The 26,678-nt window shown below is 48.1% G+C and overlaps 12 protein-coding genes across 12 annotated transcripts; 7 read left to right on the forward strand and 5 right to left on the reverse strand.

Annotated features, from left to right (window-relative positions):
• Positions 1-1,138: 1,138 nt before the first annotated feature.
• Positions 1,139-1,543, forward strand: BDV38DRAFT_284735 (uncharacterized protein; the record flags this gene model as incomplete). The annotated part of the gene is made up of 1 exon (XM_032060335.1): positions 1,139-1,543. One exon carries the CDS (start codon positions 1,139-1,141, stop codon positions 1,541-1,543), a length of 405 nt encoding a protein of 134 aa, XP_031911720.1.
• An 864-nt stretch (positions 1,544-2,407) lies between these two features.
• On the reverse strand, positions 2,408-3,724 carry BDV38DRAFT_134719 (cupredoxin domain-containing protein). Its single transcript, XM_032051354.1, has 3 exons — positions 3,099-3,724; positions 2,948-3,051; positions 2,408-2,892 (listed from the first exon to the last, which is right to left on the reverse strand). Exons 1-3 carry the CDS (start codon positions 3,429-3,431, stop codon positions 2,592-2,594), a joined length of 738 nt encoding a protein of 245 aa, XP_031911721.1. The 5' UTR covers positions 3,432-3,724; the 3' UTR covers positions 2,408-2,591.
• Positions 3,725-4,029: 305 nt separating this feature from the next.
• Positions 4,030-5,653, forward strand: BDV38DRAFT_294516 (cytochrome and DOMON domain-containing protein). The gene has a single exon (XM_032062515.1). The coding sequence runs from the start codon at positions 4,232-4,234 to the stop codon at positions 5,390-5,392; it is 1,161 nt and encodes a 386-aa protein (XP_031911722.1). The 5' UTR covers positions 4,030-4,231; the 3' UTR covers positions 5,393-5,653.
• A 3,185-nt stretch (positions 5,654-8,838) lies between these two features.
• On the forward strand, positions 8,839-9,429 carry BDV38DRAFT_284738 (uncharacterized protein; the record flags this gene model as incomplete). The annotated part of the gene is made up of 2 exons (XM_032060336.1): positions 8,839-8,954; positions 9,006-9,429. The coding sequence occupies 2 exons, from the start codon at positions 8,839-8,841 to the stop codon at positions 9,427-9,429; spliced, it is 540 nt and encodes a 179-aa protein (XP_031911723.1).
• A 440-nt stretch (positions 9,430-9,869) lies between these two features.
• On the forward strand, positions 9,870-10,388 carry BDV38DRAFT_284739 (uncharacterized protein; the record flags this gene model as incomplete). The annotated part of the gene is made up of 1 exon (XM_032060337.1): positions 9,870-10,388. One exon carries the CDS (start codon positions 9,870-9,872, stop codon positions 10,386-10,388), a length of 519 nt encoding a protein of 172 aa, XP_031911724.1.
• Positions 10,389-11,428: 1,040 nt separating this feature from the next.
• BDV38DRAFT_251814 (VIT1/CCC1 transporter family protein) lies at positions 11,429-12,862 on the forward strand. The gene is made up of 3 exons (XM_032055071.1): positions 11,429-11,790; positions 11,847-12,171; positions 12,237-12,862. Exons 1-3 carry the CDS (start codon positions 11,724-11,726, stop codon positions 12,739-12,741), a joined length of 897 nt encoding a protein of 298 aa, XP_031911725.1. The 5' UTR covers positions 11,429-11,723; the 3' UTR covers positions 12,742-12,862.
• A 19-nt stretch (positions 12,863-12,881) lies between these two features.
• On the reverse strand, positions 12,882-13,790 carry BDV38DRAFT_251815 (DUF4202 domain-containing protein). Its single transcript, XM_032055072.1, has one exon. The coding sequence runs from the start codon at positions 13,528-13,530 to the stop codon at positions 12,943-12,945; it is 588 nt and encodes a 195-aa protein (XP_031911726.1). The 5' UTR covers positions 13,531-13,790; the 3' UTR covers positions 12,882-12,942.
• A 358-nt stretch (positions 13,791-14,148) lies between these two features.
• Positions 14,149-15,588, reverse strand: BDV38DRAFT_294519 (uncharacterized protein; the record flags this gene model as incomplete). The annotated part of the gene is made up of 1 exon (XM_032062516.1): positions 14,149-15,588. Exon 1 carries the CDS (start codon positions 15,574-15,576, stop codon positions 14,149-14,151), a length of 1,428 nt encoding a protein of 475 aa, XP_031911727.1. The 5' UTR covers positions 15,577-15,588.
• A 595-nt stretch (positions 15,589-16,183) lies between these two features.
• Positions 16,184-17,646, reverse strand: BDV38DRAFT_284743 (putative extracellular exo-polygalacturonase; the record flags this gene model as incomplete). Its single annotated transcript, XM_032060338.1, has 4 exons — positions 16,184-16,624; positions 16,683-16,882; positions 16,942-17,308; positions 17,374-17,646. The coding sequence occupies 4 exons, from the start codon at positions 17,644-17,646 to the stop codon at positions 16,184-16,186; spliced, it is 1,281 nt and encodes a 426-aa protein (XP_031911728.1).
• A 1,057-nt stretch (positions 17,647-18,703) lies between these two features.
• Positions 18,704-21,242, forward strand: BDV38DRAFT_251818 (putative alpha-L-rhamnosidase B). Its single transcript, XM_032055073.1, has 3 exons — positions 18,704-19,687; positions 19,739-20,010; positions 20,059-21,242. Exons 1-3 carry the CDS (start codon positions 18,782-18,784, stop codon positions 20,942-20,944), a joined length of 2,064 nt encoding a protein of 687 aa, XP_031911729.1. The 5' UTR covers positions 18,704-18,781; the 3' UTR covers positions 20,945-21,242.
• BDV38DRAFT_251819 (chalcone isomerase domain-containing protein) lies at positions 21,243-22,727 on the forward strand. Its single transcript, XM_032055074.1, has one exon. The coding sequence runs from the start codon at positions 21,261-21,263 to the stop codon at positions 22,548-22,550; it is 1,290 nt and encodes a 429-aa protein (XP_031911730.1). The 5' UTR covers positions 21,243-21,260; the 3' UTR covers positions 22,551-22,727.
• Positions 22,728-23,038: 311 nt separating this feature from the next.
• Positions 23,039-26,166, reverse strand: BDV38DRAFT_272683 (uncharacterized protein; the record flags this gene model as incomplete). The annotated part of the gene is made up of 5 exons (XM_032057524.1): positions 23,039-23,196; positions 23,296-23,394; positions 23,473-23,590; positions 24,538-25,941; positions 26,062-26,166. 5 exons carry the CDS (start codon positions 26,164-26,166, stop codon positions 23,039-23,041), a joined length of 1,884 nt encoding a protein of 627 aa, XP_031911731.1.
• Positions 26,167-26,678: the final 512 nt, after the last annotated feature.

Below are 26,678 nucleotides of genomic sequence, written 5' to 3' on the forward strand. Positions count from 1 at the left end.
TTCTTATAAAAGGAAGGGATGATTAAGGATCATCTTTGAGTCTTGATTTTGCCATTGTCCCCTAAGTTTCTACATTTTCGGAGTACTTCTCAGGTACTACTGATAAAATCCTGATATAGGATTTAGCGAGCAATGCACAATAAGCATACAAAAAGAGCAAGTATTGCGAAAGAGAAAATGTGGTTAGTACCCACCATTAATTGCCTCAAGGTTCTCGGAAACGGTTAAGAAATGGTTGACTCGGGACAAATATCTTCGGGTCAGTCGAACTATCCTAAGAGTACAAACTTTGCAGGTCCTAGAACAGGCCACAATACGAAGAAAGCCAGTCCATTGTGGATGATTATTGGAAGAAGACAATAAACGATACCAACCGCACACGTTGACAAGTCAGACATTTCGTTTTCCCTTCTTTCCCGCTTTTCTCAGAGAGCAGTGGACAGAATAACTTTACGTCTTCGCATTCAATAACAAGGTATTATATGATAAGGCTACTCCACTTCGCAACAAGGAACAGTAGAGTTGTTGAAAGGCCAGTGGTCCTCCACTCTTGAGGGATAACTTTTCGCAGGGTAAGGGAATCGGTGATTTGATGGAATAGTTTAAAGTTCTGTTTGATTAAGGTTATATTGAAATTTGCCAGAGCGATCAATTAAGAATTGTGAATATCAACCGACTTCCATGGTTGATCCGTAAAGACAAACCGTGCCTTACAAGATAGGCTCGGAGACGGAACCTGTGATGGCATCTATGATCTATACAATAATGGAGCGGGTCCCACATCAATGTTAGGGCTCTATCAAGAAGCATGAGCTAAGTTGTGAATATCGACGGGCGAGGAACAAAAGATAAAATAACATGACTATAATATTCCTCATGGTTCTATACATACATTGAGATATGCTAGTAAAGCTTCAGGAACAAGGCTAATCTCCATTTATCCCAGGTTTATCTTGGCAGAAGATTGACATCGGCAACAAGGATTCTACATGGGCAAAACAGTTCTGAAAAGTAATCTAGCTGTGCCTCTATAAAGAGATCTGAAGTGGATCTTTAAAAAAACTGCTGTTGATCTTTTATCCGCTTGATAGTTTCGAGTTCTGCACAAAGTGAGAATTAACCATAAATTTCATTTCTTATGACGTCAGTCGCTATTGCCACACTTTCCGCAAAAACCCCACATAAACATTCCCGAAGTCCCATCAATAACTGCAATCTTCTACCTATTCTCAATCAACCATTTGTTATTCATCGACTCTATCAGCCTATCACAATACTACCAAAGATGCCTATTCCCACGTACAGTGACCAAGACACTTCGGACACCGCCACCCCTGGCACCGCTGGCCAGGCGTCGCTTGAAACTCTTTCGTCCACGAACAGCGCCGGCGGTCGTACCCTCGGGACTGGTTCTGGTGGTACAGTCACGGCACCTGGGTCCTCCTCTGCGTCGGAGGACAGACCATTGAGCAAAGAGGAGGCGGATCGGTTGTATGAAGAAAGGATGGAGGAGGAGTATGCGAAGAGAGAGGGAGGTGCATAATCAAAATCTGGCCCCAGGGATATCATTTGTCGGGGTTTATGTGGACGTATTGGAGGGCTATGATGCTACGATATTATGACTGTGGGATACTATCGACATATGAATCTTCGTGCAGTTCAGTGCTATGTTTAGTGGATTGCTGGTCCTGGAGCTATATCAGCGGCTTGTAACAGATACAGTAATAAACACTATTCTCTACATCCCAAGTCACAAAAGTGATTGAATAAGATAGGTAGATTGACCATTGAGTCATATGGAGTTTTGAGCAAATTGAAACGATTCGACAAGAGAGATATAAGAAATTTGTATGGTTTGAACCAGTGACACTCAACATGGCCAAATCCATAGCCATATGGGAATTTCTACCAAGAATAGATCCCCTTCACCGTCAGATAGTAGCTCTTTTTCCGATATTTTCTATTCACATATATTCCTTTTCCTCTCAACTTCAAAGTTCCCTTCAACCTATTTTCCCCCAAAGCTCAATCCCTCTTCTACCTCTTATTACTACCCTAACACCTCTTTACAGTTACGGATTAATTTACATTTGTTGCTATTTTCACATAGGCTCATGTTATTAAATAAAATACTACTGAACTATTGAGCCAGACAGAGCTCTCTGCCCAGATATCAACCACCGAAATTAACATATTCAGTATTTAGAGGTAAGACTGTCCGCTGTTATTCTCTGAGGGTATGATGTATGTATGATACAGCCGAATACTAATTTAATAGCTATAGATGGCTTTACAGCATAACAGAGCTCAGGATTCTGCTGTTACAGCGCCACAGATTACTGTAACTGGTGAAGTGTTCATATCTCCACAGTACCTGAATGCTGCCCTAAGTGGAGCTTGGACCTGGATGGACCGACATAAAAGAATCGCTTAAACGAGGCTGTAGCCAACATATCGCAGGCTTGTAGGGCCTTGATCTCTGATGACAATCAAACGAAGCGTACCTCAGCGTAGATACACCAAAAGTGCCACTTAATAGTGAATAGGCAGACCTAAGCTCTCAACAACATACCCCTCAAGCTTCGCTGAATCTACATAAACAAAACAAAGGCTACTAAAGTCAAAATGAAGACAATGCTTGAATCGGTCGAAGCTTGTAGGTTCCCTGCAATGTTAGTAGCGGTAGGGCTTGGGCTATTAGTGGTAGTGGGTGACGCGCTCGTGGTGGCTGTGTTGCTGTGAGTGCTTGTGCTCGTCTCGCTGGTAGAGGTCGAGGACGATTTGGGGCTCGATGTACTGAGAGTGCCACCTTGGACCCTGGATGGCACGCTATCTCCATTTGCATTCGAAGCTGCCGATTTAAATGCTTCCAAAGTGTCTGAGCCGGAGGCCCTAGTGGGAGAGTTAAATGTACCATCCAATACACTTTTGCCCAGGAGATACTGACGGTGGGTTTATAACCCCAACCATACCTGCCTGACAATGGCCAATCTGACCACAGTAGTACCAAATAGGATTCGTGTCATTCACAGTGACCGTAAAGACAGTGTCCTATACCATCAGCGTCTTGTCACAGATTACAATTGCTTTTGGCGTACCGATTCACCAGTAGTTGGTGCTATAAATCCAGAGAAAATGCTGCTATCATTCATAGGGTGACATGGCTGGTTAAAAGAGGCCTGCGCCACTGAATGGTTACCGGGATAGAAATGGAACTCGACTTTGCCGCCTGGAGCAACTTTAAGAGTATCAGGGTCGAAACGGAAGCCATGTTCACCAACATCAACTGTTTGTACAGCTGACGGGCTCGAGGTGCCCATTGATGAACTTGTAGTAGACCCAGAAGTATCGCTGGTAGCTGTACTATCCTGGGCACCAGCAAGCCGGAGCTGCATGAGGATAAAAACGAAGAGATATTGTAGCTCTTTCATTGTAGCTGCTTTTGATTGTATGTGAGGGTTGGAACGCACATGCTAGTCTTCCTCAAGCGTCCAACTTGTAACATCCGAAATCCCGGATTTTATACTTCATGCTCAGCCTCCTAAGACAGCTATGAAAGCAATGTGTTGCGTGGCCAGTCCTACCCCAACACTGTGAGTCGGGTTCAGTCTAAGCCTCAGGCCACGTCACCTTAGCATCACAGGTATAGTCTAGATCGGCCTTTCGATCGAACTTCCAAAAAGCCTATATTGGAGCTCATATTGTCGTCGAGTGGGTGGTCTCCCGCGTGGGCTTCCTCAACTATCCCATCTGTAATTCTACTCATAACATATGCGACTATCATCGCATTACAGGCATTCAAATCAATACCATCTCAATATTATATAAACTAGAGCCGTTTCATGCTGCCGGAATATAATGCTGCAAGTCCCTACCGAGGTCCAGAGGACAACGTCTGTAAGAACAATTCTCTTGGACAGACGAGGGCAGTGGAATGAGCCACACTGTCAGAAGCTTAAGGCAAAAGCAACCATGGTTGGCCGCAAACCTTGGTACCCCAGGGGCCACATGATATACCTCTCAGAGAATGCTCATGTGTCATAATATATATTATTTGGTAGGCTTGAACTCTGCTAAAAATTGCATTATAGACCGCTCACCAAGCCAATAGAGGACATGGATATGCCGTGCAGCTACTACAACTACCATCCATTCTCACCAACTGCTCATTCACATATCTAGTTCTTGAACAGATGAACGACGAGTTACGAAGCCTGTTACCTCACCCAGAATGGCGAGAACATACCTTTGTTCCTGGATGACTCTGTTGACGGGCACATTCGCCCAGCTGCAAATGTTTTCGCCACCTGGCCAGAGCTCTATCCAATTTAGTGTCAATATACCCCAAAAGACAGCCGACTCCGGTTCAGGACCAATTTATATTCAGCTGAAATCAACGCAAGAGCTTCAATGGTTTGCATGGGGTCAGGGTTCCCGGATGCAAGGAGCGAATATCTTTGTTGCTTACGCATCCCGCGACGGCAATAATGTCACTGTCTCTCCAAGATTGGGCATAGAACACGTCGAGCCGATGTATAATGGCCAGGCTCAGATCTCGGTCTTGACTGGCAGCGGGATCAGCAATGGAATCATGACCGCAAACATTCGGTGCGACAGCTGTCTCACATGGCCAGGAGGAAGTGAAGATCCGAGTAGTTCAGCTAGTCCATGGGTTTGGGCATTGAAATATGGGGGACAACTCAACTCCGACAGTCTATCTTTACCCATCATCATACATGATGCTTCGGGTGTTGCAGTTCTTGACCTTCAAAAAGCGACTGGCGGCGCATCCGACAATCCTTTCTTAGCATCAAATAATTCAAACAGTCCTGGGCAAGCGCTCACGACATTTGACACCGGTTCCATTGCAAGTCGCAGGGTAGCACATGCTGTTCTTATGATCCTTGTCTTTGTCATATTCTTCCCTTCGTTTGCGTTGATGCTTCACACCGGCGCACACTCCAGGATTGTTGATTTCCACGCTTTCTGCCAGCTTTTCACCCTGGCCTTGGCTATCTCTGGGTTTGGTATCGGCATCTCGTTGGCAAAAACCCTCCATCTGACAGGGACCTACCATCCAATCATCGGGATGGTGGCTGTTCCTGCCCTCATTCTCTTCCAGCCGGCTATGGGCTTTCTTCAACACAGATACTTTCATAAAACCGGAAAGAAGAGTGTCTTTGCATACTTGCACCGATGGTTTGGCCGTTCTATGATAGTCCTTGGTATTGTCAATGGTGGGCTGGGATTTCATTTGGCACAAAATGTCACCGCAACTGCCCCAGTGGGGGCAATAATCGCATATAGCGTGGTGGCTGGAATTGTTGGGCTTGTCTATGTCCTAGTGGTCATTGTCTTACCTTTGAGAAAGCAGAGAACGCAAAGTTCCTGACTGACATTGGCCTGTTCGTACTTTTTGGCGCCCATTTGGCTATCTTTGGGAGTTGAGAGATAGCACATATCCCTACTGTTGTCATTGGTACTTTTAGCCAAGTGGCTGTATCAATTGGGTCACTGTAGCCTAATTTATTGGAAGAGTAGCATTGTTCCATGATATCATTGGGGTGTATTTTATAGTAAGTGTTCTTAATGGCCAGTTAATCCGGTATTAGGGTTCAGTATTATTAGTTCCTCTCTGAATAGAAAATACTTCTCCTAGTTCTAGCCGGTTTTTATAGAGTAAATTGAATATCATTGGTGGGTCCGGATCATGTTTTAACATGCTGTAACTGCTCCTATTACAAGCTGAGCCTACTGATTTTCCATATTATAAGCTCAAGGTATACAGTCAGTATTATATATCGGGCGTTTTTAATTTTTATTCCGCAAGTGTTGTTTATGATAACTATTCTAGTCGATGCCAAGCGGCGAAACAGTGCATGCCTAACTAGATAGGCACGCTATACCTCATCTCAGGAAATTCACCGTCACCGCAGACTTCGAAGTAGACTGACTGGCATTTGCGTGAAGCGGTAATCACATGTTAGCGTGTATGGCTGTTTGGCCAGCGATTTTATTGGTTACGTTCCTATGATTGATTTGAATGCGGCGCTACTATCTGATTTTGGGATACAAAAGCTTAGCCAGAGTGGCCATGATATTAAATAGTACATATGATATGAAATCACCACATATCGTTATTTGAGCAAGGAGTTGTACAAAGAATAAAATTTCTGTGCTGACTCTACCCCATCCAGCTAATGTTAATTTATGTACTATTGTCTGCCTACATCTCTCGGAATATCTAATGCAGATTAGACGTATAGCAGTCAGAAAGTGGCTAAGTATTAAAAGCATGGATAATAGCTAACAGGCCTACTTAACAGAGGCACAAGAGTAAGACATTATTCTGGGTTATAATTACTATCTGGGCTATTTTGCGGTCGGCCAACATTTCTTCCCGGCAGGTGGGCTGGGAGATCATCTATTTAAAGTAGGAGTTCAACATTGCTGAGAACATTGTCAATGCAATAGGGTAGCTATGAGGGCTTACCATACCCGTCTCACCGCCGACCCCCATTTCAGTAGGGGGTCTGCTACAGCTCAACGTCACTTTTTCAAGATTTCAATATTTCTATTATTTTTGAAGCTATTCCCACTGTACAAAAAATGCAATCTACATATAAAGCCGAGGAAGAGCTTATTCAAAAGGCTCTACACGCGTACAATGAAAAAAAAAAAAAAAAAAGAAAAACGCGTATAAAAACAGGTTAATATCACCAAATTGGCGCGTGAGCATGATGTTTCCTATTCGCGCCTTCGTCATCGAATAGCTGGCCGAGCCCGTAAAAATACCAGGAAATCTAGTAATCAACGCCTTGACCCGACTCAGTACAGTACCTTAATTGATCATATGGATTGATTTGATGATATAGGCGCTCCTTTGGGTGCCAGCGCTATTAGGAAGGCCGCGGATGTAATTTTAGAAACTCGATAGTACTCCAACGCCGGCCTCATCGAGCCAGGAAAATAGGGCATCTGAAAACCTATATACTGTAGATACGCAGGGGGATCCTTTTATGGATTCATTTATATAGAAATCACGATTTTATGGGTGTTTTAATTGAGCTATATTGAAAAAGTGACGTTGAGCTGGGAGTGACGTTGAGCTGTAGCAGACCCCCTACTGAAATGGGGGTCGGCAGTGAGACGGGTATGGCTTTCCTAATCAGGTTTAGCTGGCGATTCAGTTCACGAAGCCTCATTATATCACGTGATTGAAACAGTGCTCCTCTACCAAACAGAAAAAAGTCTCCTGCCCTCCGTTTCGAACCCGCTCCAGTACCAAAATCACCATTCTGAACCTTTATACACTCCTACCTCTATATCAAGCCGATAAATGTTCAAAAAAAAACTGGTAGCTTCTCTTTGATTGAGCGTGTCATCCTTAGTGCAGGGGCCATGCTAATCTTCTCTGTATCGTTTCAAATTGACCAAATGCCCGAAGGCACTTGTTTATCTTTACAATGAATTATATACCCCTCCAGACTTAAATCTAAGCTATCTTATTGGCTGAGGGCTTAGTCGGACGGGAAGCGTATGCTTACATAAGTGGGAAGAAAACCGAATGCGAAAACCCCGCTCCCTGCATGATGGCGACGAGGTTGGTATTGTTTGTCTCTGCATAGAATGCTTGGAGCTTCGGAGTATTCTAGAGTAAGATGGAATGCACGGAGTCCTTACTTTATGGCATGTATGCGTTTTGGCTATCAATTGCACATCTTTGTGGCTGAATTGTACAGGTCATGCATAACCTAGCAACAAGATATATAGTCCAAATGGAGTGTTAATCACATTTTAAAAGAGAAAGGGAATAACAAAAATAGAAAGCTGAATATAATAAATTTAGTTGGGACCTGCAAGGTCCAAAATTGGACCAGAGAGGAAGAAGACAAAGAAATGAACGAAAAAGCAAACCCACAGTTGAATTTCCAAAGAGAAGTGAACCAGCAAATCTAAACTGTGGTCCGAGTGGTCCCTCGTATTTCCGTTTGAAAGCGCCAGCACTATTGGCTCAGGGCTTATTCGAACAACTACTCCGTACTAACAGATCAGGGGTATCGAATGGGGATACATCTGCAACCTTCTCTTTGCCTCCCTAATTTTAACACGAGCAGTTATAGATCTATATCAAAATGGGATCCAAGACGTGAGCTGTTTGACCGTTAACGTGTGGCCAATCTTTGTGGTGGTGTGCGCCTCGTGACCCACGCTGTGCTATTCCTGTTCCTGACGCAGATCCTCTTCCCTCGATCCTGTCCTAACAGGTTAGTTCGACGAGAGTTTATACATCGGCTACTTCGTAGTATAGCTGCAGTTGGTTGGTACCCAAGATCCTTCATTTCCGCAATACGAGATGATGAGCCTCATCCCACTGCACCAGCCCCTTTTAGCTGTGGATCTACGCTGATCTGCGCAGAGTCTGTGGGAAAGCATCTCCAGAGTGGATTACGTTTGGTCCCTGAACCTCGAAAAGACTATTCTAGGGCTCGGCTTGAGACAGGTGTTAAAATGTCAATCTCGAGTTTAAACACGAGCAGTAGTCTCTTGGAGCGTGTTGATCACTGCCCACGGGAGACGTATAGCGCGAGAGTGATACCACTTCTGGACAAGCTACCTGAATGTTGAGAAGTTTGATTGTAAAATTGTGTGCTTCCGCATTTCTTGCCTCAAGGATATATAAACCACCAAGGTCGCTATTCAGAACAGGATCTTCAAGCGCTCATTCACTCCTTTCGCTCATTAAGTTTACCTATAGATACTTTGTCTTTTGCTTGAAGCAAAAAGTTTATATATAGTACCCTCTTTGTTTTCCAACGTTCTTTATACCGTACAACGATGCAGTTCAAGACACTTCCCTTCCTTATTTTGGCTGCCACAGCCCTGGCTGCCCCTGAAGCCCAGCCAGGGGACACGGACAGCGCCCAGTCCTACATTGACAAGCTTGAAAGCCTGTAAGTGCTGGTGGCGACCAGATAGTTAGAATGACTGCTGACCCGCAATAGTGCTACCCAGACAGAGATGCCTGAAGGCATGCCGACCAACATGCCCTCGATCAAAACGCCTCCCCCTTCCATCATGTCGGTGCTCATGACTGCCATCCCTGGCTCTCTACTCCAGAATATGGGGAATCCCGCTTCCCAATCCTCCTTTGTTAGTGAGATCAGTGCTGGTAACTATCCCGACTGGTACAAGAGCCTCCCCGGCGATGTCAAGACCTACCTCTCGACTGCCTACCAAACCGACGCGCAGGCCACCGGTGCTCAGAAGACCGGCGACTCCACCGCCACCAGCGGACCCAAGGCGACCGGTAGTTCTGGGTCTGACTCCCAGTCTTCTACTTCGGAGGCTGGTGCTGCCCCTACTGGTGCTGTTGCAGTTGGCTTGGCCGGCGCTGCTGGTATCCTTGGCCTTGCCATTGCGCTATGAGATTCTCGACTCTGCCTGTTCTCATTAGCTGCACCCGAAGAGAAGATATCCTTTGATTATACAAATCCTGTTAGATATATCCCATTCATTGTCATATATATTAATGCATTCATATGTCAATTCGGCTTAAGGTTCAGTTCTCTATAAAGATAGCACTGCCATTCGTGGCCCACTTTGCGTAGTTTCTAGAAAGCAAAACCTTTTTCTAGGGTCTCGATGAAATGTGACCGAATTGGTTTAACTTGACATAACCAAGAGGTTCGAGAATGACGAGGCTGTGTCCAATGAAAGATTGTTGACTTATAACTGTGTACCTACTAGTGTTTGCTGGTGCAACATGTCTCAAGTCCCCCGATATTCAATTCACATGAGTGTAGGCTTCGTTCATGACCTTTGACAAGTTACAAGTAAATCAAGAATCAGTGTCTTTTCATTTAGCAATGTATAACTCCCATAATCATACTTTCCCATCTTATAAACACATTAACCCCCTCCATCACTCCTTCTGCGCTCCTGTTATTGGCACGTTTGGTAACACAATCCATGTTCTTCATCTCCTACCCGAGAACGGCAACATCGAACGCTTCAGCCTCACAACCCAATCTTCCACCTTCCGTCACAGCGGAGCTACAGAGCAGGCGAGCGAGCAGATCGGCGCGGTCACGCTTCACGTTGGAGATGGGGAGACTGCCAACAGCTTCCTCGACGACGTTGAGACACAAATCCGTAAGCTGCGGAATGATTGCCTGCGCTCGAACCCGGCGCAGCTGCAGATAGGTAGTGTTGAGGTGACTCAGTTAGTGCAAGTTGTCATTCAGCCCGCGGCGCTTGATGCGATTCACGAAAGAGAGGGGCGAGATCGCTCTATGCACGCGACGCAGACGTGCCCTGTTTTTGTTGTTTACATCACACGCTCGAGAGCAGGGATGATTTTGACTGAGCCGACAAGCGTTTCTTAATGAGTTCCCATCAGTTCTTGTGCTCAAGATATGAATAATAGTTGTGGTATTTAGAAATGACGTTACATGCATTAGAGTAATACATTGACACAATCTTTATTCTGTATGTGGCTTACTTTGTTAGAATACTGTATGAATAAGAGTGGTTAAGCATGTAGCGTAGCTAGTAGTCCGTAGAGTAATAGCATGCAATATTCACTCTCTGTATCAATGCATATTGAAGGCTTGACAATAAATAATTAGACTGCTAAACGGGTAAACTGCCTCTATTTCATAAGGCAAAGAATATCAGACGATGCAGTGCAATCTCTGATAGAGAAAATTTGATTATTCTTAATGCCACTCATATTACCCTGGAGATCGTATTGGCACAGTGTCACAGCGCCAGTTTCAACATGCTGTATCTGGTTTACACCATCGACTCAAATGTTCGCGTCACGCACATTTCTGGCGCCACCCCTGCTCTTGAGATGAGCGAGTGAAATCCCTTTGCAGCCAGCGCATCGAATTGGTCCTGAGTGATTGTCCTGTTGCCAATAAGGCGCTGCACGTCGAGCGTGTCATTGGTGAGCACAAGCCCAGAGGCGATTTCAACTGAGACTTCAAGCGACTTAAGAGGCATATCTCCGACATGACCGAGACTGGTTAAGACCGAGCAAAACCCACAGCTACCGGGAGATCCAATGAAACGGCGTACATATAAGTTTGCCTAATGTTCAATTTCCTTTAGTCTCGGTATATTCCAAAATAATTCCGAGTCCGACGGCAAACCGACATCATACCTGCAGCAAGAGAACCTTCTTCCAAACATCCACCACTCACAATCTCCCTAATTGTAATCAGCCCAGTCATCGCGCCAATCACCGTGACTCCATTCACAAAGCCTGGACCACTGTCGCACTGTCCAATTTAGATTGGAGAAAGGATCTTCGAGAGCTGACTATTAACGGAGATGTGATTGGCCAGGCCGCAGGGAGACCTGGGCCGTGTGTTTTTGGAATAGAAGAATGTAAGATTTTTACCAGGAGGTGATGGATTTCTTATAAATAAGAAAGAGCTAGACCTCAGGAAAAGTCTCATTCATCGATTATCCATTGCTAATTATTTCAATCTCCTTCGTAAAGGCTCACTGTGTGCTGGATAATTGGAAGCTTATACACGGCGGAAGTCTAGATTGGGCCCATTTATCTGCCGTTCTGACGTCAGTGTCACTGCCGGCATTTTTGCTTACTTCCTTCCTCTTTCGTCGATCGGATCGACCTTGTATAAAAGAAAAACAAAGTGTTTCTCATACGTCGCTATCATCTTCGTATTCTCCTTCAACGACGCATCATCATGGCACTGTTGTTCCTGAAACAAAAATTATTTCCCGGTCAAGATAAACGTTCCGCCGGTAAACTTGGTCCGTCTACGCATACCATCACCTAGGGATGGGAATAAAAGCTGACTTGAGCTCAGGAAAACCCTTACTCGCACCAGACGACTCCACTCTCCACAGCGATCAGGATGACATCGAATCGCAGCGATCCTACAGCACCTTCCGTCCTTCCTCTCCTACATCCGAATCGGGAAGTACCAGCAGTTCGCGCTCACGGATCAACCCGCGCATCGTGTCGGACGCCATCCTAGGCCTCTCAGACGGACTCACCGTGCCTTTTGCACTGAGCGCCGGTCTCTCGGCGTTTGGAAATACAAAAGTCGTGGTCCTAGGCGGTCTCGCCGAACTAGCAGCGGGTGCTATATCCATGGGCCTGGGCGGCTACGTTGGGGCGAAGAGCGAAGCGTAAGTTTTTCCAGAATACCAAAACACGATAGGATCGCAGCATGCTAACGAAAGTTGCCAAATAGAGAATCATATGAAACAACAGTGCGCGAAACAAAAGAACTCATTGAAACCTCTCCCTCCGAAACATCTATGATTGTCCGTGATATCTTTTCTGCATATGCACTCCCGGAAGAAGCTATTTCTCAGATTAATACCTCACTGCATGCTTCTCATGATCGGCTTCTGGACTTCCTCATTACATTTTATCATAAGGAGTCCGAGCCGGATTGTAACCAGGCTTGGATCTCCGCTATTACGCTTGCGTTGGGTTACTTTGTTGGTGGATTCATTCCACTTATACCGTATTTCATCTTCAGTCAGGTCATTGTTGCCCTTTACTGGAGTATTGGGGTGATGGCAGTTACATTGCTGGCCTTTGGGTATATCAAGACGTGTGTGGTAAGGGGGTGGCATGGGAGAGAGAACATTGCTGCGGGCATTAAGGGTGGAGTGCAGATGTGTTTTGTTGGTGGCGTCGCGGCGGGAGCTGCGATTGCTCTTTTAAGAATGTTCGGAGGTGGTGCTTGAATATCTGGGCTCATTTCGGGCATTTCTTGATTTCATGGGCATAATAGACAGCGACGGGCGTTCAGGAAGGGGAACATTAACGATGATACTCGATACTACTAATAGACGACTAATACCCAACCGGCATCACAATAGAATATCTCCACCTGAAGAACATATCATTGAACAACATTATATACAATAATAAGAGAAAGCATAAGTTTAGCCCTCTAAAGCTTTCACAACCAATCCCCTCGCCCTCTCAGACATGTCAATCTTCAGAGCCAACTCGCGCCCCTCATCCGACATCTTAGCCCACGTCTTCCTCAAAATTCCCAAGACCTTCTCCTCATCATACCCCTTCTCAAACTCCTCGAACTGGTCATCCAAAAACACCAAACAAGCCACATCTTCCAACACCTGTGTTTCCGAATCACTCTTCAACCCCTCCTTCCTCACCAACGCCGCCACCCTCCCTGCCTCCTCCGCCGAATAACCCGCCTCCAAACAGATCCCCTCCGCGATCTCTGCCTGCCGCTTCTGTAGACCACTCCGCCACGAATGGTACCCAATTTTAGTCATGGGGTACGAAGACCGCGGGACCTCCCAGCGCTTGAGATGTTGAGCGCGAATAGCGAGACGGAGTGTTTCGGGCGCAGAGGGGCAGCGGAGGGAAAGGTATTTGGTCATTTTGTTGGCGTAGTGGAGTTCGTAAGGGATTGGTGCGGGGGAGTCAGGAGGGGTGATGGTTTTGGGGTCTTGCGCGTGGGCGGCGTCGATGAGCTCGAGGGCTTTTGTGTATTTATCCATGGTGGTGAGTGGGGATGTTTAGGTTCGAGGGTGAGGTGGTTGATTGTGGTTGTTGAGTATGGGAGGTTGCAGTAAAGTGGGATGGTAGGTGATAACCTGAGGTATCCAGACTGGGGGGTGATAAGAAATGCGACGTTGGAGATTGGTTCGTTTTCTGGGTTCCGCCGGTTTTTTACCTTTGGATCGAAGCTTTTGTTTGGTTCGCCCCGCGCGGAAGATTTGATTGGTTGACTTTTTCTTGTAGATTTAGTATATCTCTGATTGGTGGGTTTGTGATGTATGTCCATAGTATAGTAATTCAGAGATTTTATATATGCCTAAAATGGATCGGAGAAGTATCCCTGGATATCTTCTAGAATCGATAGATGCTAGCAGAGGACACTGTGATGTATCAATGAGGCTATAACCATTGCATTGTTTGGAAACAGGTGCGTTCTACTCAGTAGAACAGACCAATGAGATAAAGGACTGATGTAACTCATGGCAGAGATAGAATTTAGTTCCACTATAGAAGAATATCTTAGCGGTAATGTGACTACCCATCAGATTGCCTGCTCAGAATCCAGCAAAAGCTCTATCGCACGTAGATTCTTCTCACATAGCTATATGTACATATCCCTACAGCTTGGCCCTCACTTGCCCTGCGGCAGCTTTCAGAGATCTCCAGTATTGATCCTTCAGGCCCAAAACCCCAAATCCAAGCTCAGCCCATTTATCATCCCATGGCGGTAATTCATAAGCTCTTGTCCCCGGGGCAGGTGGGCCAGCTACATCACGGAGAAAGTCAAAATATTCCTTGAAATCAGGTTTAATCTCATGGAAGAGGGAGCTTGGGCCCTTATACTTCAGTCTTTCGACCTCCCACAGATCCTGCTCCTGCGGACTAGGCAGAGCCTTCTTATTCCGACCGGCAAAATACCGCGCCACAGCGACAGCCTGATACTCATAGACCCGGAAACTAATCGCCGCTCGCACCTGGCCTACTAGCGCTAAGGATGGATCTCCGATCTTGAACACATGCTGGTAGAACCCGGCTACGCGATTGTTGGGCGTGGTAGGATTGGGACTCAGGAACGGATAGGCAAGCTTGAAACCCGTCGCGAATATGACTTTATCCACGTTCTCGACCCCACTCCCGTCCGCGAAGGTCACATTGATTCCTCTTTCAGTTGTCTGGATGCGCTCAATCGTCGGCTTCCCCTCGACATTGGGAAGCTCCCAGGCAGCTTGCAAAGCTTCGTTTTTCCCTCGTTGAGAGAGATACAGTGGTCCCTTGACGATCGGGTGTAGATCTGCTACAAGATCAGCGGAGGATATGCTCCCTCCGACCACGATGACTTTCTTATCGACGTAATCGTTCGCTGAGCGGAATGCCTTCGAGTGTTCGAACTTCGTCGGATGGGTACTGGAGGCTTGGTCCAGACCTGCTATGTCCGGGATCCAGGGGACATTGTAATGTCCCGATGCGATTACCACAGCATCAAAGTGCTCTTGCCACCAGTAATCTACTGGCTGATTGTTATGAGGATGACCTGGTTTCCGAAGCGTGACGGTCCATTTGTCGTCTTTCTTTTCTACTCTCTCTACTGTTGTATTGAAAGAGACGAGGTGGAGATACTCCTTGAACAGGTCTTCTAGGTATGAAGCCACAACCCGGAACGGACGGGAGGGATTCGACTTCCCATATTGCCTGACTGATAGGGCGGAATTGGCTTCTGGAAACGAGGAATGTGTGAATGCCATGGCTCCGGCGCCGACATTGCTGTCAAGCGTGTCGTAGATGGCTGTCCGCGCTGTTGTGTCTTCAGGTATCGGGGGTGTGAAGGTTGGGAAGTTTGATGGGATTTTGCTCTGCTTCACATTTGATGGAGTAGAGGTCGGAAAAGGGTCAGGGATTGGGTCATAGTGCCAGAGGCCCCCGACTCGATCTCGTCGTTCGAAGACACGAATGGTGTCGAAGATCTTCTCATCGTTCAAGGCCTTGACGGCAGAAACACCCGATGGGCCGGTGCCAATGACTGCTACGCTGCGGTATCTCGGACCCATGGTATTATATTTCAATTGAGAGTTAATAAAGAGGTCCAACTGATAGTTGTTGAGAAAATGAAGATAGCTTCTAGACATCTTGAACCATACTTATAGTTGACTGACACCTGCACTATTTCTCAGCATCCGTTGCGCAAAGATACTCCACAGTTTCGACATAATAACTAAACTAATCGAACGGTTGTCGCTCGATTGTTGAGATATCAGTCTTTGCGGTGATTGGGGTTTTGGCGGGTTGGCCTGACGTGATTCGCGCTTAGTATGAGCTTTGCATCTGCGGAGGGAGATGTCGGCACTGCAGCCAGCATGCAATTGAGATATAGGACTGATCAGTTACACTGTTAACCCAATCGCTTATTTCTTGTGTCATCAAAATTATTCAGTATCTTTTGTTGTGCGCACTTTAATAAACTAGATTAATATTCCTCGATACAGACGCCGCTACTTAGTGGAAGAACAAATGCGATACTTATCGGGCAGTCTTTGTGCCAGCTTTCAATTAGTTTACTATGAGACTTCAAGCCATCGAGCAAATACTAACCTCTTATATACATACCTTTGATCATGTGTTGAATCACCCAAATATTGACATATAAAACTCGCAAGTTCAACATCCCTCCAGTCCCAGAACCCCGCCGTCAGTAGTCCACTTGCAAGAGCCTATTCCAGGCTCAGATGCATTCTTCCCGGGATACAACACCACATTATCAAAGACGATATCATAACAAAGATGGTTCTCGGAACACGAAATAGTCGAAGTCACCTCATTCTCATTGGTGACATAGCCCGTAAAATTGGCAAAAGTAATGTCAGAAACGGTCATGAGACTCGTACCAGCAAACGAGCCGTTATTGCCCTCATTTTGATAGATCATAGGACCTGTATTGGCACCCTGAACCTGAAAGTTCGAGAAAATGATATTACTGACATTGCCCCAGCCGCCGCCGCGGGGGAGACCGGCACTCTCATAGGAGTCCTGCGGGGTGGGCACGCCAATCCATGTCTTGATGTAAGCGCTGCCGTGCATGTCTTCGTTGTATCGGATGAGCTGTGTACGTCAGTGACCATTGCGATGGGACATGTTGATGAAGGAGGAAGACACGTACCTTGACCTTGTCGATTCGTACGTTCTCGACGCTCGAGTCTTCTTTATATTGGCCCACGCTGCCGATGGCGATGCCATTTCCACCACGACAGGTGACGTTGTGGATATCAATATCGTAGGATCTAGGCTTGATCGCGACACAGTCATCTCCGCCTTGATATACGAAGTTAGTGAGACGGATGTTTTTCGCGTCCATTGTATCTATCGGACGATACGTGTTAGGCTATGCACGTTGAAATGGGAAGCAGAGTTTTATTCACCAAACCCATCTGTGTTCTGGACCCAGTTCTCCCCCCAAGGTGCATCCACTGCTGTTGCATTACAGTAGATGTTGTTAAACTGCATATCGGTACCGTTCATGATATTGAGGGCCCAAAGCTGCGGGTCCTTGACGTAGAAATTGTCAACGTGGACGTTCGAGACATTCCAGAAGACGAAAGGCATTGGTCTTCCGGGCTGAGTGTTGCCCGCTTCTGCGGTATACCAGACATTGCCGTTGCCGTCGATGCCTCCAGTGCCGTATCCATTGATGGTGATGTTATGTCCTGTGATCACGAAGCCAGCAGCATGATTCTGGAAAGCAATAGGGTAAGAGTTATTGCGCCAGTAACCTAGATCATCGGAGAACTGTGGGGAGGATTTTCTATTAGTTGCACATGGTAGGAGGTGACAAAAAGTATGGGAAGTCGCACCGTCCATTTCCCCCGCCATTCAATCGACACGTCGTTCAGGATGGGGTTCAAGCGCGAAGCGATCCAATACGACTGGTCTTCAGGGAAGACAATGGTGCCCCCGTTGCCGCATTTCTGAAACGCTTCGAGGAGTCTCGGCACATCGTCCGACTGATTGCCGCTCGCTTTGACCGTGCAGATATTGCCCTTGCGGTCGACCTGAGACGCATGGCCAATAGCAGATAGCCCTAGCGCCAGGGAAACCGCGACAAGAGGAGTGCTGAGCCAACGCATTGTCGGGGATCTTTTCTTGACAAGAAAAGATTATTACACAGAGCTCCGCGGGTCTACAGACTACTATCCTCATCTAGTATACTTTCTATTTATCTCCACATTTCGATGATATCGATCAGACTTTCGCTAAACTTTTCGGTGGCAGATGTACCGAGAGTTTTTGATCTGCACCCCGACGACGAAGCATGTCGGTTCGCCTAAATCGCAAAAATGCGGAAGAGGATCGGCTACTGGGGGAAGGGGAACGATTGAATTGCGCGTCACCGGATGTGTCAATCGCTGCCCCGATAGGAAGCTCTCCTGACAGAAGCTTGTATATATTCTCCGCCAATAATGCTTCTTGCTGAGCCATAATAGCGCAACTACTCTGATACCACCCCCGGATAGAATGATGGCGAGGAACAGACGACACCCGATGGTCAACGGTGCCTGAGAATCCAATCCTTCGCTAAATCTTTCAGCACTTGGCTGATGTCATACCAGTTGACTCCTTGCCTCCGCTAGAAAACAACAGGAATTCTCCGAGAACTAGGGAGAAATTAGGCGAAAAGAGGACAAGAGGAAAAAGAGGGCAGAGAAGCCGACTCCCGTCGCCCCGGGGACTCCATTTGTCTGACCATCGGGCTATTCAGGGTCCAGTAATGATTTAGAATCATATTAGTATTTAACATTAATATTGATAATAATAATAATAATAATAATAATAATAATGGTGAATGATGAGAAGAGAATTGAGGAAGTGGAAGTGGAGCCAAACGGGGAGAGCCGAAAAGGTCCCCAGCGAGGACGCTAATTGATCGCTGGACGAACGGTTAGAAGCCAACACTTTACCGATATTGGGCAATCCGGCATTTATATAGGGTAACAGTGTCAGCCAAGGGGAAAAAGACCCAAAACCAACCCCTCTTCCCCCTCCCCCTGCAAAACATTCCAACACCGATTAGGCAAGCCTCTAATATAGAAGTCAGCCGGACAGGTTAAGTACTTAATTCCACGTATCCCGCCGGACCAAAAGAAAAAAAAAACAAAAAACAAAAAACAAAACAATGAATGGTTTCTTGTATTGTACACTCTCTCCCACTCACCTTTCGATCAGGTAAATTGCTACCGAGTCCCCTTGGGTACTCCCCATTGAATGGCAAAAATGGCTCTGGGGTACCGGATTCCTTTCCTCCTGAGCCTGCTGGCTCTCTTTCAATATACCCTGGCGCAAAAATGCTGGCGCGACGTCACATGCGCCGGACCGAAAGATAGCGCCTTTCCAGGGCCGTGGGAGGAAAACATTTACGCGCCATCATCCAGAACCGCCAGCCCTAAGCGGACGATCGTATCGCTGGCCAGACCGAACGCCACGGTCGATTATCAAAAGTCTAAACCGTACACGTTGCACGGTAATGGATCGGCAGTGGTGTTCGACTTCGGGATCGAGGTGGGCGGCATCGTCACCCTGAATTTCACCTCCAAAGGCGGCAGTGGCGCCCTGGGCTTGGCTTTCTCCGAAGCAAAAAATTGGATCGGAGAATGGTCGGATTCCTCCAATGGCGCTTTTAAGGGTCCCGATGGTGCTTTGTATGCTAATTTCACGAAAGATGGGTCCGCGTCGTATGTTATGCCGGATGAGTCTCTTCGTGGAGGTTTTCGGTATTTGTCTGTATTCTTGGTCACAAAGGATCAAGTTTCAGTCGATGTTGATGCCGTGAGCTTGGAGATTGGCTTCCAGCCTACTTGGTCTAATCTGCGGGCCTATCAAGGATATTTCCATTCCAATGATGATCTCCTGAACCGCATCTGGTACAGTGGAGCCTACACGCTGCAGACCAATGCCGTCCCTGTGGACACGGGTCGCCAGGTGCCAATGCTCACGAAAGGATGGGCCAATAATGCGACGATGGGACCTGGAGATACAATTCTCGTGGACGGTGCGAAGCGAGATCGTGCCGTATGGCCAGGCGACATGGGCGTAGCGGTTCCTGCGGCATTCGTTAGCACTGGCGACTTGGAAAGCGTGAAGAATGCCCTGCAGACAATGTACGATACTCAGGTATGTATATCCCTTCTGCAGATACCTATCTCTCACATCTAACAGTGACAGGATGAATCAACGGGCGCTTTCGACGAGTCAGGACCACCGCTGAGTCAAAAAAACTCGGATACCTACCACATGTGGTCCATGATAGGAACGTACAACTATCTGCTCTACACTAACGATACTTCCTTTCTATCGAAGAACTGGAACAAGTACCGAAATGCCATGGATTATATCTACAACAAAGTAGATAATTCAACCGGCCTGTTGAATGTCACCGGCACGCGCGACTGGGCCAGATGGCAGCAGGGATACAGCAACAGCGAAGCACAGATGATGCAAGTACTGCCCATCCACAATATTTTCCCTTGTCTAACAAACACTAGACTATACCATACCCTTACGACAGGCGCACAGCTAGCCACTTGGGCAGGATCCGGCACCCTCACAAACAAATGGAACGCCCAAGCCACAGATCTGGTACAGTCCATCAACGAGTATTGCTGGGATGACGAATACGGTGCATTCAAAGACAACGCCACGATCACGTCTCTACACCCCCAGGATGCAAACAGTCTAGCCCTACTCTATGGAGTCGTCGACCCAGAAAGAGCCAGCCGGATCTCCAAGAATCTCCTGCAAAATTGGACCCCGATCGGTGCCGAGACGCCCGAGTTACCGAATAACATCTCTCCATTCATCTCATCCTTTGAAATCCAGGGTCATTTCGAAATTGGCCAGTCCGCCAGAGCGCTGGAGCTCATCCGACGAAGCTGGGGCTGGTATCTCAATAATCCCAACGGCACCCAGAGCACGGTAATCGAGGGATATCTAGTAGACGGCTCATTCGGCTATAGATCCGACCGCGGGTACGGCCACGATCCATCGTATGTCTCGCATGCACATGGGTGGTCCGCCGGTCCAACGAATGCCTTGACAACCTATCTTCTGGGTCTCTCCATCACGTCGCCGCGCGGCCTGACGTGGAAAATTGCGCCGCAGTTCGGCGATCTCAAAACCGTCGAGGGTGGGTTCACGACGTCGCTCGGAAAGTTCCAGGCGTCCTGGGATAAGAGCCCGGATGGGTACACATTGCAGTTTTCCGTCCCGCCTGGGACGAAGGGGAATCTGACGTTGCCGTATGTGAGGAGCTCGGAGAAGCCGTCGATCACAATTGACGGGAACGATATCTACAAGGGCGTGTACTACGTCGATGATACGGCGACGGTTACTGTGAGTGGTGGAGGGAAACACAGAGTTGTAGTATCGTAGTGCTTTGATTTCATAAACTGGTTGCTTTTAATGATATCCATGTATAACCTCCGATCCAATGCCATCAGCCTCAAACAGCACTTGATACGACAGAGCTATCTCAGCCCAACCACCACCTCAACAGCCACACCATAGTCACCAATTAAATACCCCCAAAATAAACCCCCAGAACAAACATCCAAATCACCAACCACCACAACCAAGGGCAACTTAAAGTCACGTGAAACATCATCGCCGCCAAGCCAACCAAGGTTAACCTACCACATCCGCCCATCCGCAACCTAAAGACAACAAACCACTGAACACCAAAGCAACAATGCGACCACCAACATCAACAATGCAGGGCACACCCCTCCGGGCCTGCACACAATGCATCCGACGTCAATACCTCCGCCCAACAGGCGCAACCCCAACCCCTCAGCGCCTGCTAAGCACAACCCGCACCCTCCGCTCCACCACACCCAAGAACCCGCTCCGCAACTCTACCAGCTCGCGCGCGCGCGAAGCAGAGATCGCCCGGTCCAAAAACTCAATGACACTTGCCGCGGCAGGGATAGTAACCTGCGCCGCGGCGATGTACGGGGTCATCAAGCTGGATGTGTTCGGACTCGACCAGGCCTCTCCTTCAACGAAAGAAGAAAACCAAGTCCCGGTCCAGAAAGAGGGAGCAATGAAACTAGACGGACCGGCTGGGTTCGGGGGTAATCCATCGGTGATACGGATACAGGGACAAGATGGCGCGGAGGAGGTACCTACGGGGACGAGCACGATTCCTACCTTTCCGAGCGTGATCAGGTTACCGAAGGGCCTTGATGCGGGGGCTTTGAAAGCCGGGGATGAGGTTCCCGAGTCTGTCGAGGAAGAGGAGTATCAGTTACTTGGGCTGGGGATCCGGACTGTGTCGTTCCTTAAGATCCAGGTGTATGTTGTGGGGATGTATGTGGCCAAGAGCGATATCTCGGAGCTGCAGCAACGGCTTGTGCAGACAGCGGTGAACCCGCCAGGGGCAAAGGAGGGGGTTGTTGTTAATACGCCTGGTGCGACGTCTGCGACATCGTTGGTTTCGACGGAGAGACAGGGGTTGAAGGAGTTGCTTTTGGATGCGGAGCGGGGGGATGAGGTCTGGGATGCCGTTATCAGGGGAGATGGGCTGAAGACTGCGTTCCGGATTGTTCCTACGCGGAATACGGATTTCTTGCATCTGCGCGATGGCTGGGTGAGGGGGATTACGGGGCGGGCGCAGAAGGCGAATGCGAAGGCTTTGGAGGGTTCGCAGGGCGAGTTCCAGGATGAGTCGTTTGGGACTGCGTTGAATGATTTTAAGAGTCTGTTTGGTGGTGGACAGAGGAAGAACGTGCCCAAGGGGCAGACGTTGTTGCTTGTGCGCGGTGGCCGTGGGGAGTTGGATGCGCTTTTCCATCCGGATCCCGCGAAGCCGGTGCGGTTCTTGGGGCGCGTGTCCGATGAGCGGATTAGTCGGTTGGTTTGGTTGAATTATCTCGCTGGTAAGAATGTTTCGAGTGAGGGTGCTAGACAGAGTGTTGTGGATGGAGTAATGGGTATTGTTGAACGGCCGGTTGGGACTGTCGTGCAGAAGATTGTGTAATTTTATCTTGTACATGTAATAGTAGGCAATCAATCAATCCCTCTCAATCTTCTCAAATCGAAGTCTATCTATCAGTCTACGAGTAGTATAGATTGAAATCCCAGACACCAACTTTCTAAGCGGTATACTCGAGAGCACTGACAATCTCCGCCAACTCGATCAAACACCGAAACCCCAAACCCCAAACCCCAAAACACCAATAAACCCATCTCATTCAACTCACCATCTACACAAACTTTCTTCACAGATACCTTTAGCACAGACACCTACTGAACCAATCACCTCACCCCCCAACCCCACCACCATACTCCGCAGGGTAAACCTTACACGAACCCAACGTCTACAAACCCCGAACCTCGCCGACCTACGTTCAATCACCGAGCCCACACCATGAAAACAGAAACCCACCACGCATCACACAAAGCAAGGATATCATGTAAACAAATGCATTCCGTCTATGGTATACACAACGATCTCTAAAGCATAATCTAAAGAGCACCGGCGTCCTTCAGCAAAGCAGGCAGCTCATCCTTGCGAGCCTGCAGATCCGAGTTTCCACCGATATGCTTCTGTTTGATAAAGATGTTGGGGACGGTGCGTTGGCCGGTGATTTCCTGGAGGGCGTCCTGGATGGCGCCGCCGTCGCCTACAGATAACAAAGTTAGTCTCCGTAAGATATCCCAGGGGCCATCATAGCATATAGTTTTGGGGAGAAAGCGGCCCAGGGGGGTTTATCTAGACATACTCTCCTCATCAAGTTCGATGGTCTTGTACTTCGCCTTCAGCTTGTCGAGGACGCTCTTGCTGGATGAGCAGTAGGGGCAGTAGGACTTGGAGAAGACGACTAGATTGTTTTATTTGGTCTTGGGTTAGAGGCGCGGCTTTTTATTATCTGGGCCCCGGGGGAGGGAGTTGAACTTACCGACGGCATTTTCGTTGATGATGCCCTGGGCTTTAATCTTAGCGGCAGACATGGCGGCTGGTGTGGGACCGGCGAAGGACCCGAAGAGACGAGAGAAGATGGAAGAAATGGTGGGCAACTGGGTTCTCCGATGGAGAGGATATTGGAGGGGGAGATTGGAGGGGTGGAATAGGGTTTATATACAGTTATACTTTATTGTTGCTTGCGATTTCCCGCGGTTGACTAATTTGTCCGGGAAATGATGTTAGTCCCAGATTATGTAAGATGACTGGGCGATGATGTCGATCCGGACCTCAGGCTCACTTTTAGTACTACTTTCTGAATACTTAGGTACTCATAGGGTATGATGTCTATTACTACCGATCAATTCTAAAATACTGATGGTTTGTTTGTATATAGATATACTTGGGATATCAGTTCAAGTAAAAAACTGCTGGTCAATTGCTTCAATAGCTCTCTCGACCCTCGCTCGGATCGGATGCAAGTCGCGGGAAACTGATGCTGGGTGTTTTTAATGCAAAGGAAATGAAACAGAGACAAGGAAACGGGAATAAACCTCAACTGTACGGTCAAATTAGTCAAATCGAAAGAGAATCGAAGGAATGCATCGTGAAGTCGTTATCAGAAGTACCCCCGGCTGCTTCACTTGTATACGACCCGGGGGATCACGGCTCTTGACCTGGGAGCTTGCAGAGACCACGAGTCAATAGTATTCTTTGGATTGACATGAAAGGAAATACGAAGTACAACAGACACAGGGGAATCATGCAAGGAGCGACTAGCCACAACGCAAGAAATTGGAAAATCCGGATGGAGCGACAATAAAATGGGCAGGAAATTAAAAAGGTCCTAAAAGCAGAGAGCACTGGTGATCAACAACAACCAACCTGACACGCTAACCGAAGGAATAAAATGCGAAACAGGGGTAAGAATTCCGAGGAAAAATTAAGAATAAGTCGCCATCAAAATGACGAATCGCTTGGGAGCGAAGTACGAGGTGAAACATCACATCACAATGCAACATCCGCAACTCTTCTCCTTTGGCGGCGGTGGCTCTGCCGTCACAACGGGCGGACTCCATTTGGGTGTCAATGCCGCTTGGGGAGCCGCTTGGGAAGGTTCTTGCAGTTTGGGCATAGGACTATACCCAGTGCCTGTATTTGGTCGGGTGATCGGGTCTGGGGTCTTCGGTGCGCTTGGTGGTTCGGGCTGGGGCTGCGAAGGCGTTGGCTCTTGCTTTTCCCCTGGATCCTCCACCTTCTCAATACTCTCCACAGGCCTTGGACCATCATGACCAACCGCTAATGGAGCAAACTCGCGATCATACGTAGTTGGTGTCTTGCCCTCTTTCTCCCACTCCTCTTGCTGCATCCGTTTCGCATGAGTGGGCAGCATTTGCTGATCTGGGGGTAGACGCGGGTCTGGCTTGTACATGGTCGCCAGCCACGGGGGGTCCCCTTCAGGGCGGTTGACAGCAGTTTTCGGACGGTCACCCGGTTTTCCCTGACGCTGGGAATTGTTATTGGACGTAGTACGACTTCGGGGAGGAGGCCTCCTTGTTGATGCAGGAGCGGATGTTTTCCGAGTCCCAGTGCCAGCCGCACCCTTAGCGGGCGTCTTCTTGGCTGCGTTAATCTGGGCTTGGACACCCCGGCTGGCAGGCCGGCTCCCAGCAGCCGGAGGCGAGGCATTTTTCGAATCTACCGTGATAGGCTCACTAGCCCTGCGAGGCATACCAAATGACAGGGTCTCCTCGTCACTAATGGTATTCGCACGCGAACGGTTCAAAGGCGCGGTACTAGCAGTGGGAATGGGGATTCGAGACGAGCTCTTACGAAGAGCAGGGTTGTGGTATATGCTAGATGCGCCGTCGTCCGCCGCGATCTCCTCAGGCTTGCGAAGGTCCCAGTTGCCGCGTGTGTCATTATCAAGACCTGTCGGGGAGCCAGTGATCTCTCGTTGACCTTCCAGGTTTGGCCAGGGCTCCATTTGTTCTATCGGCGGTGTTGTAACCTCATTGTGGTGCATATCAAGATTTCTTCCACGCCCGGACCTAATACTCCCTGATCCTACTCGGCGCTGGAAGAGGATCTGCTGCAGCTCTTCACTTTCGATTTTCGCTAGCTTGTCACGATGGATCCAGTTTGTATCGTCTGCGTCTTCCGGGTATGGTCCAGCACCCTCTTTCAGTTCACTCTTCCTTAGAGATCCATTATATGTATCCTCCGAGTTCCTGACATTGCCAATGCTGCGACTCATCGCATCCTGTCCATAGACATCTCGCGAGCTCCCAGCTTCGCTTCCCCGCCGGCCATGGCTAACATCTCTTCGTCCTCGAGCACTCATATATCCTAACTCATGTGCGTAGGCATGCTTTGACAGTGAGGAGCTACGGGATCCCCTAGAATTACGTCTTGATCGGTTGGTGGACTCGTATGAAGACCGGGACTTAGAACGACGAACGGTACTCTACCGAAGATTTAAGGTTAGCTGATCGTAGACCTACAAGGGAGAGTGGCGGGGGCTTTCTATCTCAAGAATGCACCAAGGCCGAGGCCGGCGGACAAACATGGGCCAAATGAGACTTACATTTGGTGTAAGCGGGACTGAAAACTCCCACTGGTGCTGGTTTGAATCTACACCGGACGACAACCAAACATCTGAAGAAAATGCTGCCGCTGCCGCTCCCGCCATTCCAACAGCAATGAAATTAACTCAAAGAAACAAGGCCAGTCCAGCTGGAACCAAGTTGAGGGTACAGGTGTACTTGTCTGGTGAGATTAAAGAGAATGAATTCGCTAGATTTCTCCCCGATCATGCCATCCCAATGCATGCAGAACCTTAAGCACCAGCCACCGGGCACCTTTGCCTCAAGATCACAAAGTGCAAGCCGAGCAGCGGGTTCGGCTCAAAGTTGGGAGGTGGTCCGGAAGGGTGCTGGGGACGCTGCGGGCAGTTGCTCGGCCGGTGGGAGAGGGGAAAAAAAAAGGGGAAGTAAGGAAGCGGCCCGAAAGAGTTATGAGTAAATAGGGGACCGGCGGAGAATATGTCGAGGATTGGGGCTGAAGCAATAGTTGAACGGATACCGGCGGTGACAGTACGCAGTACCGTGGATGCGTTTCGGTTCAGGGAGCGGGATCAGCCAACAATTGACGACGATGGTAGATGGCACAAGATCCCCAAGTCAGTGCACAGTATAGAGTCCC

This window comes from Aspergillus pseudotamarii (genome assembly GCF_009193445.1).
Source record: "Aspergillus pseudotamarii strain CBS 117625 unplaced genomic scaffold BDV38scaffold_41, whole genome shotgun sequence".
Taxonomy (NCBI): Eukaryota; Fungi; Ascomycota; class Eurotiomycetes; order Eurotiales; family Aspergillaceae; genus Aspergillus; species Aspergillus pseudotamarii.